Source organism: Castor canadensis, chromosome 1 (genome assembly GCF_047511655.1).
Source record: "Castor canadensis chromosome 1, mCasCan1.hap1v2, whole genome shotgun sequence".
Lineage (NCBI taxonomy): Eukaryota > Metazoa > Chordata > Mammalia > Rodentia > Castoridae > Castor > Castor canadensis.
The window spans coordinates 14,243,836-14,257,557 of NC_133386.1; the positions used below are offsets into that span (position 1 = coordinate 14,243,836).

Consider the following 13,722-nt stretch of genomic DNA (forward strand, 5'->3'; position numbering starts at 1 on the left):
CAGGGAAAGGCAGATCTGGTAGTAAACCTTCATAAGCTGGGCACCATAGTGTGCACATGTGGTCACTCAGGAGGCTGAGGTGGGAGGATCTCTTGAGTCCAAGAGTTCCAGCCTGGACGTACTGAGACCCTGTCACAAGAGAAAAAAGGAAAGAAAGAAGTGAAGGGAGGGAGGGGGAAAAAAAGAGAGAAGGAAGGAGAAAGGGTAGGGAGGAAGGGAGAGAGGAAAAAAGAAAGAAAGAGAGAAATAGGGAGGGATGCAAGGAGGGAGGGAGGGAGAAAGAATAAAATCAACAGCCACATGTGTGCTTGGAGAGGCACATGGCCTTTTTTTTTTATCAGAGAACATTCACTCTGTACTGCTAAGCAAACATCATTCATTCATGTTCATATTTTCCTTACCATACCACTAAAGTTATAGAAATAGAAGCCTATCAGTTACATATTAAATTAGTTAATACAGAATTAAAGACTATAATAGAAATGTGATTTATATTATATATAATTTAAAGTATGCCAGAGGTAGGGCTGGAAGTCAGTGGTAAAGTGTCTGCCTAGTGTGCACAAGGCCCCAGGTTCAATCTCCAGTACCACACACACAAAGGAAAGCCATTTAAAGTATGGTCAAAACTTATCATAAGTATATTCACTTAATTAGAAGAGTTGAGATTCATTTTTCTTCTCTTACAATGAGCCATATTCTACTAGAATACTGTTTGCAGGTACAGAATAAAGAATAAGGGACAATATAAATTAGATTTCTTCTTTTCACAAAAATATGAACTCTAAATACTTTTAAAGACTAAGGGCCCTCAATTCAATGAAAGATACTTTTAGTTTTTTCTTTGTAATTCTCAAGCTAACAAAATGAAAGAAAACTAGAATTAGTCTGAGTGTTAAACACTTGGAAATTTATGTTCATAGAGAGGTATGGCAACTTTTAGATTTTCTCTTTCATTTTTTCATATTAAGGAACTTCCAGCTATAAGAGGTACTGTATCTTGTGTTTTGCTCTGTTTATTTGGGAGTGCTCATCACACATTACCTATTTTTTGTGGCTGTCCTTAGGATTTTGTGAAGCAACTGAAGTGCAAGCAGTCATCAGTGAGCAGCATCGTAGAAAAGGTGAATAAGTTAACGAGAAGGCAGGAGTCACCTGAGCACAAGGAAATCAGCCACCTCAATGAGCAGTGGCTGGACCTGTGCCTTCAGTCAGACAAGCTGTGCCTGCAAAGAGAAGAGGGTCTTCAGAGAACAAGCGACTACCATCACCGGATGAATGTCGTCGAGGCCTTCTTAGACACCTTTACTACAGAATGGGATAGCTTGGCCAGGTAGCAGAAATTCTTCAGTGAATCACTGTCAGGCTAATCCACAAATTTCTTAATTTCTATAAAAATTTAAAAATCTCTTCATATTTTTAACATCACTGTCTACCATTACCAACATTGGCAAAACATTATTAAGAACCAAATATTGTCAGATATGGGCCCATGGGCTTCCTAGATTGATATTAATTTCCAGTGGGCAAAAGAGAAATGTTTGAAGACAGCTGTTTTGCTCTGTGATCTTAAGGGATATTCCAAGAGTATTTCTAGCTTTGTTTAATTACCAATTAGGGGCTACCATCCATGAATTTGTGGAGTAGATCTTCGTGAACCTATGTGCTCCAGGGGTTTCTTATCAAGTCTGTAAAGTGAGACATTCTCTGTAATCCAATCAACTTTGATCATATCCTAAGAATCAGTGAAAAATTCAGATTCTAATATTTGTGCCCTTTGAGACTTTGCAGTGAACGAACCCCTTTTAACTACTTTTCTTTGAAAAATAAGCATCCTCCCACATATCCATCCACACTGAATCATCATAGGAAAAATCCTTCCATGCATTTAAAACTATAATTATTAAATCTTCCTTGTGCTGTATGTGTTAACTAGCTGCAATTAAACCCGCCGACACTGTTTTAAATGTACTTAAATCACAGTGTGGCTTTTGAGTCTGTTTTTATTACAATCTTCTGATTTGTTTACTTTCCTGAGATGTTAAGCACTTTGCTAGTTTTGTATTAAATCCAGTTGATATTAGAAAAAAAATCATATTTCTGGCTTAGAGCAGGCCAATAGGCACCTCAAATCTAATGTGTCACAGACAGAACTCATCAAATTGCCTTCCAATTCTGCTTCTCACACTCCAGAACTGATCATTTATATATGAAAGACAGACTGTAGAATTCTACTTTCTCTCGTGTGTGTGTTCTAGTCGAAAGAGTGGAAATTCTTTGCATCACACACTTATTTTTCAAAGATTTTTAATACCCAAGTATACAATTGTGCACAATAACCAAATACACCCTGAGTAGTTCTTCAAGCCATCAGTTATCCCTTGCAGGTTGTTGCTGCATTTTGGGATCTGTTAATTTTGTTCAGGGCTATTTCAGTAATGCAGTACATCAGCACTTCTCAGTGTTTAAGATTACACAGATTATCTAGGGACCCTGTTACCATGCAGATTCTACAGGTTGATAGAGGACGATAGGAGCAGGTCAGGTGTGACTGAAGGGCAGCGTTAGGCACAGAAGTCCTGAGGCAACATGCTTTGATGTAACTTCTGATATAGAAATAGATGAGGCTCGTCTTCCTTTCTAATTACCGCACCTCTATCAGTAAGTCATGAATTGACCTAGTCACGATGATATAGCAAACAGCATCCACTGAAGGAAAATGGTGAGATGTAATTTATCATGATAGGTGCTCATTTGTTCCTATGTCTTTCAATATATCTACAGATCCGATGCAGAGAGTACAGCTGTCCACTTGGAAGCTCTGAAAAAGTTGGCGCTGGCATTGCAGGAGAGAAAGTATGCCATCGAGGATCTGAAAGATCAAAAGCAGAAAATGATAGAACATCTGAGTTTAGATGACAAAGAATTAGTCAAAGAACAGACCAGTCATTTTGAGCAACGCTGGTTCCAGCTTGAAGACCTTGTTAAAAGGAAAATCCAAGTGTCAATCACCAACTTGGAGGAGTTAAATGTGGTGCAGTCCAGATTTCAGGAGCTGATGGAGTGGGCAGAAGAGCGACAACCCAACATTGCAGAGGCACTTAAGCAGAGCCCCCCTCCTGACATGGCTCAGAACCTGCTCATGGATCACCTGGCCATCTGCAGTGAGCTAGAGGCTAAACAGATGCTCCTGAAATCCCTCATAAAGGACGCCGACAGGGTGATGACTGATCTCGGCCTCAACGAGCGGAAGTTGGTCCAGAAGGCACTCTCGGATGCACAGAGGCATGTGAATTGTCTCAGTGACTTAGTGGGCCAGAGAAGAAAGTACTTTAACAAGGCCCTATCCGAGAAAACCCAGTTTCTCATGGCAGTGTTCCAGGCGACCAGCCAAATCCAGCAACATGAGCGGAAGATCACGTTCCGTGAGCACATCTGTCTGCTTCCAGACGATGTGAGCAAGCAAGTGAAAACGTGCAGGAGTGCCCAAGCCAGCCTCAAGACGTACCAGAGTGAAATCACTGGACTTTGGGTGCAGGGTCGCGAGTTAATGAAGGGAGTCACAGAGCAGGAAAAGGGTGAGGTGCTGGGGAGACTTCAGGAGTTGCAGACCATCTATGACTCTGTTTTGCAAAAGTGTAGTCATCGGTTACAAGAGCTAGAGAAGAATTTGGTGTCTAGAAGGCATTTTACAGAAGATTTTGATAAAGCTTGTCATTGGCTCAAACAAGCAGATATTGTGACATTTCCTGAAATCACCCTCATGAACGACAGTACCGAGCTTCACACCCAACTGGAGAAATACCAGCTCATCCTCGAGCAATCTCCCGAGTATGAAAACCTTCTACTCACCCTGCAGAGAACTGGGCAGGCCATGCTACCATCACTGAACGAGGTCGATCATTCCTACCTCAGTGAAAAGCTAAATGCACTGCCCCAACAATTCAATGTCATTGTTGCCTTGGCTAAAGACAAGTTCTATAAAGTCCAAGAAGCAATTCTTGCTCGGAAAGAATATGCTTCTTTGATCGAATTGACAACACAATCTCTGAATGACCTCGAAGATCAGTTTTTGAAGATGAGGACAGTGCCTAGCGACCTGGTCATTGAAGAGAGCCTGTCTCTTCAAGAGAGCTGCAGAGCCCTTCTGGGGGAGGTGGTGGGCCTCGGGGAAGCAGTGGATGAGCTGAACCAGAAGAAAGAAAGTTTCCGCAGCACTGGTCAGCCTTGGCAACCAGACAGGATGCTGCACCTAGTCACCTCGTATCACAGGTTGAAGCGACAAGCAGAACAGAGGGCAAACTCCTTAGAAGATGTCACAAGTGGGTACCAAGAGCATGCAAAGATGTGCCAGCAGCTAGAGAGACAGCTGGAGGCCGTGAAAACAGAGCAGACCAAAGTGAACGAGCAAACATTACCTGCAGAGGACAAGCTCAAAATCTATCACTCCCTGGCAGGAAGTCTGCAGGACTCAGGGATTTTGCTTAAAAGAGTGGCCGTGCACCTGGAGGATCTCTCCCCACACCTTGATCCCATGGCTTATGAGAAAGCCCGGTGTCAGGTCCAGGCCTGGCAGGAAGAGCTAAAGCAGTTGACCTCTGGCATTGGCGAGACCGTGGCAGAGTGTGAGAGTCGAATGGTGCAGAGCATAGACTTCCAGACAGAAATGAGCCGCTCCCTGGACTGGCTGCGGAGGGTGAAGGCTGAGCTCAGTGGCCCGGTGTGCCTGGACCTCAGCCTTCAGGACATCCAAGAGGAGATCAGGAAGATCCAGATGCACCAGGAGGAGGTGCAGTCCAGCCTGAGAATCATGAGCGCCCTGAGTCACAGGGAGAAGGAGAAGTTCACGAGAGCCAAGGAGCTGATCTCCGCTGACTTGGAACACACGCTGGCGGAGCTCTCGGAGCTGGACGGGGATGTCCAGGAAGCCTTACGCAGCCGGCAGGTGGGTGCGAGGACTCAGCTTACCCACACACTGAGAAGTCTGCCTTTGGTTGGTTGGCTGGTTAGAGTTGCTTACTTAAGTATTTCTTTTTCCTGATTTCTTTTCTGATAGCACTGGGTTTTGAATTCAGGGCTTTGCACTTGCCAGGCAGCCAAGATATCAAGGCATTTCTTGTTTGAAACGACCTACAATCATTTTCCACAGTACTTCAGAGGACATTTTTATTCATTTCATGTGGTTTCCATGTTGCCTACACTTTGCTGATGTCAGTGTAAAACCTCAGTTATCTCTTTTTTTTTCTTTTATTATTCATATGTGCATACAAGGCTTGGGTCATTTCTCCCCCCGCCCCCACCCCCTCCCTTACCACCCACTCCACCCCCTCCCTCTCCCCCCCACCCCCTCAATACCCAGCAGGAACTATTTTGCCCTTATTTCTAATTTTGTTGTAGAGAGAGGCCTTTCGGAGAAATAATAAATAATGTTAATAGTACAACTCATAATACATTCAACCAATTTCAGAAAATGCTTTTTAAAATTCTGAATGTGTATAGGCTTTTTTCTTTATCATTTTTTCACTGAACAGTACAATATAATAATAACTGCTTATGTACCAGGTGTATAATCGTACATACTATAAGAGATCTAGAAATGATTTGGTGTATGGGAGAAGCCAGTGACACAGTGGCTCATATCTATAATTCTAGCTATTTGGGAAGCTGAGATGGGGAGGATCACAGCTCCAGGCCAGCCCAGGTTAAAAAGCTCACAGTACCCCCATCTCAACCCATAGCTTGGCATGATGGTGCATGACTGTCATCCGGGCTACAGAGGGAAGCATAAATAAAGGATCATGGTCAAGGCTGGCTTGGGCAAAAAGCAAGACCCATCTCCAAAAGAACCAGAGCAAAAGAAGACTGGAGGTGTGCTCAAGTGGTAGAGCACCTACCTGCCTGGCAAGTGCAAAAGCCCCGAGTTCAAACCACCAGTAGTGCCAAAAATAAACAAAGTCTATGGGAGAATGTGCAGAGGTTGCATGCAAATACCACACCATTTTATAGAAGGGACTGAGCATCTTTTTAAAGGAATTTTGGGTCCTAGAACTAATCTCATGCAGAGACTGAGAAATGACTCCATTAGTATATTGATAAAATAATTAATGAAATAGTATATTGATGATAATTATGATGCCTCAATTATGACACCGTTTTTAAAGAGTATCAAACCTGGCATTTTTAAGATCACACTTGAGGGAGAGTCTGTACACAGAGGAAGGCAGATGAATATCGTAACCCCAACCCCAATGCCAAGGCTGTTCTTTTGTGGGGTTTCCCCTTCTTCAGGAAGGAGTTACTTGCCTCTCTTCCCTGGCTTTCCCGCAGCGCAGCAGAAGCAAGACTAGAATATTCATTGATGACTGCACTTGCGGACAACAAACAGAAGCGGGAGCATGTGTAGGACTTCCCAGATCGCCCTCCACCTGTGGCTTTCCCTGGGCCTTGCACTTGCATTCAAAATAAGAAGAGTGTAATAGCACCCAGAGGATCCCTTCCTTTACTCCCTGGGCCCACATTTCTCCCGCCCGTGATTCTTCGTCCCTGTGATGCTAGATTTCTACCAGTCATTTAGGTAAAGCTGACTTTCCCCAGGAAAGACTGGGAAAAAGCTGCAGGCTTGGAGCAACATCTGGATTTTGGTCACAGCTACCTTGATCTTTGGCAAAGAACTGGCATCCTTTAAGTGTCGGGTTTCTCTCTGTGGGGGAGGAATACTGACACCACTCTCAAAGGCTGTCTTCTCAGCACAGGGTTGATGGGAGACAGCCCTTCATAAATCTCAGTCCTCATTCCCTTTATTTTCCACATATGGCAAGACAAATACTTTAAATCGTAAAGCCTGCACTTATTATTCAAATGAAATCTTAATAAACATCATGTGGAAAATTATGACTTCTTAAATTCAAGTTTATTTAGTATGTTTTTGCCTTTTCATGTTAATTCAAAACCACTGTTAATATTTTTAACTGTTTTCATGGTTACAGAAGTAAATAGTGACAGGCCCAGGGGGGAAGGGAAAAATGACATTTCTGTTCTTGAAAAGCATCAGTCATGTGAGATTTCTTCTTTTGACTTGGTGATTTTTTTTTTAACTTTTTTTTCAATACTGGGGTTAAACTCAAGGCCTCATACTTGCTAGGCAGGTGCTCTACCACTTTGGCCAAGCCCCTAACCCTTTTGGCCTTGGTTATTTTTGAGATAGAGTCTTACTTTATGCCTGGGCCACTTGGACCCTTGCTTTTCCTATTTGTACTTCCTTGTGTAGCTGGGATTACAGAAGTGCCACTGTGTCCAACCACTGGTTGAGATGGGGTTTCATGAACTTTTATGCCTAGGCTGTCCTAGATCTTAATCTCTCTGATAGCTAAGATTACAGACTGGACCCAAATCCTAAATCTATTTAGATGTCTCTACTCTGTCACCTTGTCTTACTGGGTTTTTTTTTTTTTTTTGGCTCACATGACTGCAGGTCATGTCCCAGGATATTTTAAACTCCAACACAATTCTTTGCTCTGCCATCCTAGCCTGTCTTTATTCAGTGACTCCTCCTGGCACCTTCACTACCACTCCTCTGAATCTGTGCTGATGCAGTATGGCTCATGTTGTCCGTTGACTGATGTCTAGTCACAGTGTTTTCTTTCCTTCTCTATTTGAAGGGCACAGCAGTCAGGTTTATGCTTTTCTATTTTAATCTCTACTTAAGACTCACAGGCAACCCTTTCATTTCCAGAAACTGCTATTTGGTCTGATGAATGCTAATTTGGAACTTGGGTGCTGTTTTACTTTTAACCAACTGAGGTCTCACTGTACCTTCCTAAATATTTAGCCACTATATTCTCCTAGCCATTGTATTTTTTCCTATAGAAAGAGAGTTATAAAACTAGTCAAGATGGCAACATAGATTTCTAGTCTGTTTCTGTCCTTATATATCATTTATTTTAACTCTAATGAAATAACAAGACGAGCAGAACAAAAATGTTTCACCAATTTATCAATTCACTTGTATATCTATGCCCATGGGACCAAGGACTAGAAAACAACTAGAAAGATAAAACTATTTCCTGTGAGCATATGGTGCTTGGGAATTGGTTATATTTGCAATCTCTGTCTTTCAGGCTACCTTGACAGAAATATATGGTCAGTGTCAACGGTATTATCAAGTATACCAGGCAGCTAATGACTGGCTTGAGGATGCCCAAGAAATGTTACAGCTGGCAGGCAATGGGCTGGATGTGGAGAGCGCAGAGGAAAATCTCAAAAGTCACATGGAGTTTTTCAGTACAGAGTGTCAACTCCACAGTAAACTGGAGGAGCTCCAAGGCCTGGTGGCCAAACTGGACCCACTCATCAAGTCAACTGGGAAAGAAGAGCTTGCACAGAAAATGGCCTCACTGGAGGAGAGGGGCCAGAGGATCATTCAGGACTCCCATGCCCAGTCAGACCTCCTGCAGAGGTATTTAGAGGAGTTTTATGCTTTATATTTCAGCAAAATGAATTTCACACAGAAAATAGTAACACACAGAGGGAATATATTAGCGTGTAAATTCACTCTTCTCTCTTAAGTATTGTTAGAGATATTTACAGTGGAATGCCTGACCTAGTGTTGCTTACTGATTTCTGTTGGAATCTTTCAAGGTGCACTATTCAATGGCAAGATTATCAAAAGGCAAGAGAAGAGGTTATTGAATTGATGAATGAGGCAGAAAAGAAATTGTCTGAGTTTTCTTTGTTGAAGACTTCTTCTAGTCACGAAGCAGAAGAAAAACTGTCAGAGCACAAGGTCAGTTTGATTGGTGTTTGTTTTTTCCAAATAGCCTTTGATTATTGCTATAATGGGTCTTTGTGACATGGTGGCTCTGGAAACAGATCATTAAATCTTCATTTGCAATTTCATTTCCACCTGGGCTCCTCAAATATGACAGATATAACCAGCCACATTTTGGAGAAGCTTAAAATTAATTAGATGCTGCCACCTTTTTAGATTCTCATGGGAAATGCGTAGCTATGGCTAAAAACAAACAACAAAAAAAAGACTTTCCAAACACAGGGGTGATGGTGAAGTTCTGTAATCCCAGCCACTTAGGAGGCAAGCACAGGAGAATTTCAGACCCAGTTCACAATGGGCAAAAACATGAGACCCTAAAAGCAAAAGGAGTGGTGTATGGCTCATGTGGTATAGTGAAGCCCTTGAGTTCAAACCCTAGTACTGCAAAGACAGAGAGAAAGAGAAAGGGAGGGAGAGAGGAGGAGAGGGAGGGGGAGAGAGAGAGAGAGAGAGAGAGATTCCAAAGAATTTGCTTTTGATAAGTGTCAGTAAATACTTTTCAGTTGATAACTTAGATTCATTCAAATAAAATTCAAAAATTAATAGTTTGAGTCTCTGATCTCACATGGCAACAAAAGCAAGACTGTGACATTTGAAATATCAAATTCAATTTGCTTTTATATTTGCCACTTTTTAAAAATAGAAAAAATGTCATCTCTAGTAGCAAATAAGCATTTGTTTCTACTCAATTAATTCACCTTACTATAAAAAAAATCCAGCCCAAAATTCAGCTAAAAAATAAGTGAAAAGTAACAAGAGGGAAAGAAGTTTATCTATAAACATTTACATTTGCAGGTCATTTGGGGCAAAACCCAAACCCATAAGAATTTTTAAAAATAAATCTCCCCCCCAATCACCTCTCTTCTCCCTCCAACCCAGGCTTTAGTGTCAGTAGTTGACTCTTCCCATGAGAAAATTGTGGCTCTAGAGGAAAAGGCTTCACAACTGGACAAAACTGGAAACGACGCAAGCAAAGCGACCCTCAGCAGGTCCATGACCACTGTCTGGCAGCGCTGGACATGTCTCCGTGCTGTGGCCCAGGACCAGGAGAAGATACTGGAAGATGCAGTGGATGAGTGGAAAGGCTTGAACAATAAGGTAATGTCTACAACAGATGGGCGCAAGTTACTGTTTTTCTCACTGATTGCAATATATTTTGTAAAACTATTTTGCTCCTTTTGGAAATTGGCCTTACGGAAACCTTTTCATCTCTTTCAGTGTTATGAAAACTAAATTATGAAACAACATACAAAGTTCAATGTGTGATTTAGTATCAAGTCAGGGTCAAATTATTTCAACTGGAAAACCCAGCAACCAAATTTTGAAAGACAGACAAGCCAGTTTAGACCCCCTTTGCTTTCTTATCTAGTCTTGAAAAAATACAAAATTATTTTTCTCTGTCAAGTTAACTCATTTCCCAGATCCTGTAGTCTCTACCATCTTTTAAGTAGTGGCCAATGTTTTAACTACATCTTCTTTATGACTAAAAGGTACACATTCATATTAACTTAAACATTGAAAAGAATAGTTTGTTTAACTTAAAAAAAACTTTTCTATGTTATACATAGTGTCTAATTGTCCTGATAAGATTTTGAGAGTAAAACTTTAAACCCAGAATGAAGCCAGTCATGGTGGCACATGCCTGTAATCCCAATGCGTGGGAAATAGAGGCAGGATGATTGTGAGGTCAAGATCAGACTGGACTATATAGTCTCAAAAATCAAATAAAGGAAAGGAGGGAGGGAGGGAAAGAAGGAAAGAAAGAAACCCAGGGCTAGAGGGTAGACTTTCATTTCATGTCATGGAGAATTCTCCAGTTTTAGTTTTTTTGGATATTAAACACATTTCTTGCACTGTAAATTATATGGAAACAGCAGCTATATTAGTTATGGTGTCTTACATCTAATCACTGGAAGCTAAGACTGGTTTGTCAAAAGCCAGGATTCTGACACTGCTGACATGTGGAGCAGAATATTTCTGGGTAATAGGGGCTGTCCTGCATGTGTTAGTAGATGTTTTCGAGCACCCTTGGCCAATAATCACAGATGCTACAGTTGTAAAAAACAAAATGTCTCCAAATACTGCAGGTGTACTCTGAGGCAACAGGACTCCCGTGAGGAGCCACTGCCCAGGATGACGATGACATGTCACTTCTCCTTTCGTGGTGCAATGTTTGTATTTAATCAGCAGTTTTCGTGTCTTGAAGTTTAGAATTTACACCATCTTTAATGGGGTGCACTGGTATCAAATGTGGCATTTGTCAGAATGGCCTTATTTTTTTTCTCAGTTTGTTCTCAAGCTTTATAACATATACATTTGTCATTAGGTCAAAAAAGCCACTGAAATGATGGATGAGTTGCAAGCTAAATTACCCGAGAGCTTCGTGGAGAAAGCCTCAAAGGCAGAGCTCTTGGCCCTTCTGGAACGCCACGAGGTGTGCGTGCTGGAGCTGGAGCAGCAGCAGCTGGCCTTGGGCACACTACAGCAGCAAGTACGAGGGATACTGCAGGACAGAGCTAGCCCAGGACCTGGGGAAGAGCCACCCATCCTGCAGGAAATCTCTGCAGTGCAGGACCGCTGCCTCAGGTAAGCATAGCTGCTGTCATTTTCTGCTACCAAACTTGGCCTTGACCCAGAGACAACTGGGTGCTTGGGAATGGGGGAGCTCCACTGGGCTACCTTCAAAATGTAGAGCTTTGTTCCCATCTGTTTCTCGGTTTTTCTTAACTCTTCCGGCATGAGTCTGACAAATATTACCAGGTAGCTCTTAGACATGCACAGGGAACTGACCACAGGCCATATCTACCTGCATGTAGTCTCACAGCGGAGGGAGATGATGCAGGAGCCATTTGAGGACTGCAGGCTTTGGACACGTGTGCTCAGAAAGCACAAAGCAGCGGCCATTAATGTAGGAGAGTGGGCAAAGCACGCATTTCCTCTGAGACTGAGGCTCAATGGGCTTGAGCTGGGCGCTGAGGTGGGAACGACATGTAAGAAAGCTTAGAAGGACATGTGTCACCTTCGGGGAATTCACCTTCGGGAAACTCTTTGGGCAATCAGAGAGAAATGAATCTTGAAAGGTAAACAATTGAGCGCTATTTAGAACTTAATGTTTGAGAAAGTGCTATAACTCATTGGCTGTGTATTGTGACATGGAGATAGGAACTGAAAGCCATCTATTGGTAGTGAATGTAGGAGAACGTTAGTCTTGATTCACTTCTTTGCCAGAGAAATGTCATTAGGCAATTTGATTCTTATATTAACTAATATTAACCTAAATAAATTCTACATTCACCTTATTGATGTGTCTGGTTAATCTGATACCACTTATTGAAAACTTTTCTTTTTATCAGATTTGCATTAATTCAAATAGAGAATTGAAATTTGGATATTTTCAACATTAATAGTGGTAAAATGCTCAAAGCTTGTTTTTTTTTTTTTCTTTAAAGGTTGGTTTACTTTTTTTTTTTGGCAGTTCTGGGGTTTGAATTCAGGGCCTCATGCTTGCTAGGCAGGCACCCTACCACTTGAGCCACTCCACCAGCTCTTTTTTGTGTTGGCTATTTTCAAGATAGGGCCTCAGAACTATTTGCCTGGGCTGGCCTTGAACCACAATCCTCCTGATCTCTGCCTCCAGAGTAACTAGGATTACAGGTGTGAACCACTGCTGCCTGACTACATAGAACTTTTAAATACTGTTTTTTGTACATCTGAGCAGATGTCCAAAGAAGAAGTAAAGAATCCAACAATTTTTGTGTGCTTTAGATAAGAAAATTAATGCCATTTATTTGAAATTTAGTGACTTAGAAGAAAATCAACTCCATTTTCCAGGGATAGGTTGTGCACTCGAAATCACGAGTATTCTTCTGTTGTACTTGAACCTCGCCTTAGTGTTACTAAACATCTGACAGTTTGGGAGAAGCGTCTTTACTGTTTTACATGTGTGGCGGACAGGGTTCCTCTTACTCCAAATCCACTTCTGCTTTCTCCCTATAATGTCTTGAAGCATGCAGGAGAAAGTGAAGAACTATGGAAAGGCAATAAAGCAAGAGCTGCAGGAGCGGGAAGTGGTAGAGTCTCAGATCAACTCTGTGAAAGCCTGGCTGCAAGAGACGAAGGAGTATTTAGGGAACCCAACAATGGAAGTAGACGCTCAGCTGGAAGAGCTACAGGTACAAAAGTCTCTTTGTTCTTTACCCCTCTCATGTAAAAAATAATTGCCTTTATTTTAATTATGCATGCTTACTCGTGTTTAAAGAAACAGTAAATTAAAAACTGGGGGCGTGTATTATGTAAAAGACATTGCGTATTAATTTGTGGGGTCTTTTGTTTGTCTTGTAAATGATAACATGCTTCACATTGCTTTGTTTTTATGGTGTTCTCCAGTCCCACGTGTAAGTCATATACTGATGAACCGTAGGTGGCCTGTGTCCCTATACTCTTAAAAATCATGTGCCTTAGCAGGCTCACAGAAAGTTTTAATTTTGATCTTTTCTTCAGATCCTCCTAACAGAAGCCACAAATCACCGGCAGAACATTGAAAAGATGGCTGAAGATCAGAAGAATAAGTACTTGGGTCTTTACACTATATTACCTTCTGAGATCTCCCTTCAGTTAGCTGAAGTGGCACTGGACCTAAGAATTCATGATCGGGTAAACTTACAATCAAGAAAGAGTGGCTCTCTATTTTCTCCTGGGCCAGTCCTCTTCTGTGGGAGCTCTGGATTTTCACAGTCAGATCTTTTTGGAAGCAGAGTTAAAATAATGGATCATTATAAAACAATTAATATTAAATTACAACTTATTCATAGACAAGAAACACATCAGATAGTCATAGATACAAGCAATAATGTCATAGAAGTGAGCATAATTTCTCTGCTTCCTCTCATATTTAT

General features: G+C 41.7%; 1 protein-coding gene across 19 annotated transcripts in view; it reads left to right on the forward strand.

Annotated features, from left to right (window-relative positions):
• Positions 1-13,722, forward strand: part of Syne1 (spectrin repeat containing nuclear envelope protein 1) — a 437,993-nt gene that overhangs the window by 252,883 nt on the left and 171,388 nt on the right. For all 19 annotated transcript variants that reach the window (XM_074072146.1, XM_074072138.1, XM_074072173.1 and 16 more), the window contains 8 exons: positions 1,068-1,333; positions 2,785-4,945; positions 8,118-8,455; positions 8,638-8,782; positions 9,707-9,925; positions 11,154-11,413; positions 12,834-12,999; positions 13,328-13,480. In XM_074072146.1, the coding sequence (XP_073928247.1) occupies positions 1,068-1,333; positions 2,785-4,945; positions 8,118-8,455; positions 8,638-8,782; positions 9,707-9,925; positions 11,154-11,413; positions 12,834-12,999; positions 13,328-13,480 (3,708 nt within the window). The remainder of the gene's footprint in view (positions 1-1,067; positions 1,334-2,784; positions 4,946-8,117; positions 8,456-8,637; positions 8,783-9,706; positions 9,926-11,153; positions 11,414-12,833; positions 13,000-13,327; positions 13,481-13,722) is intronic.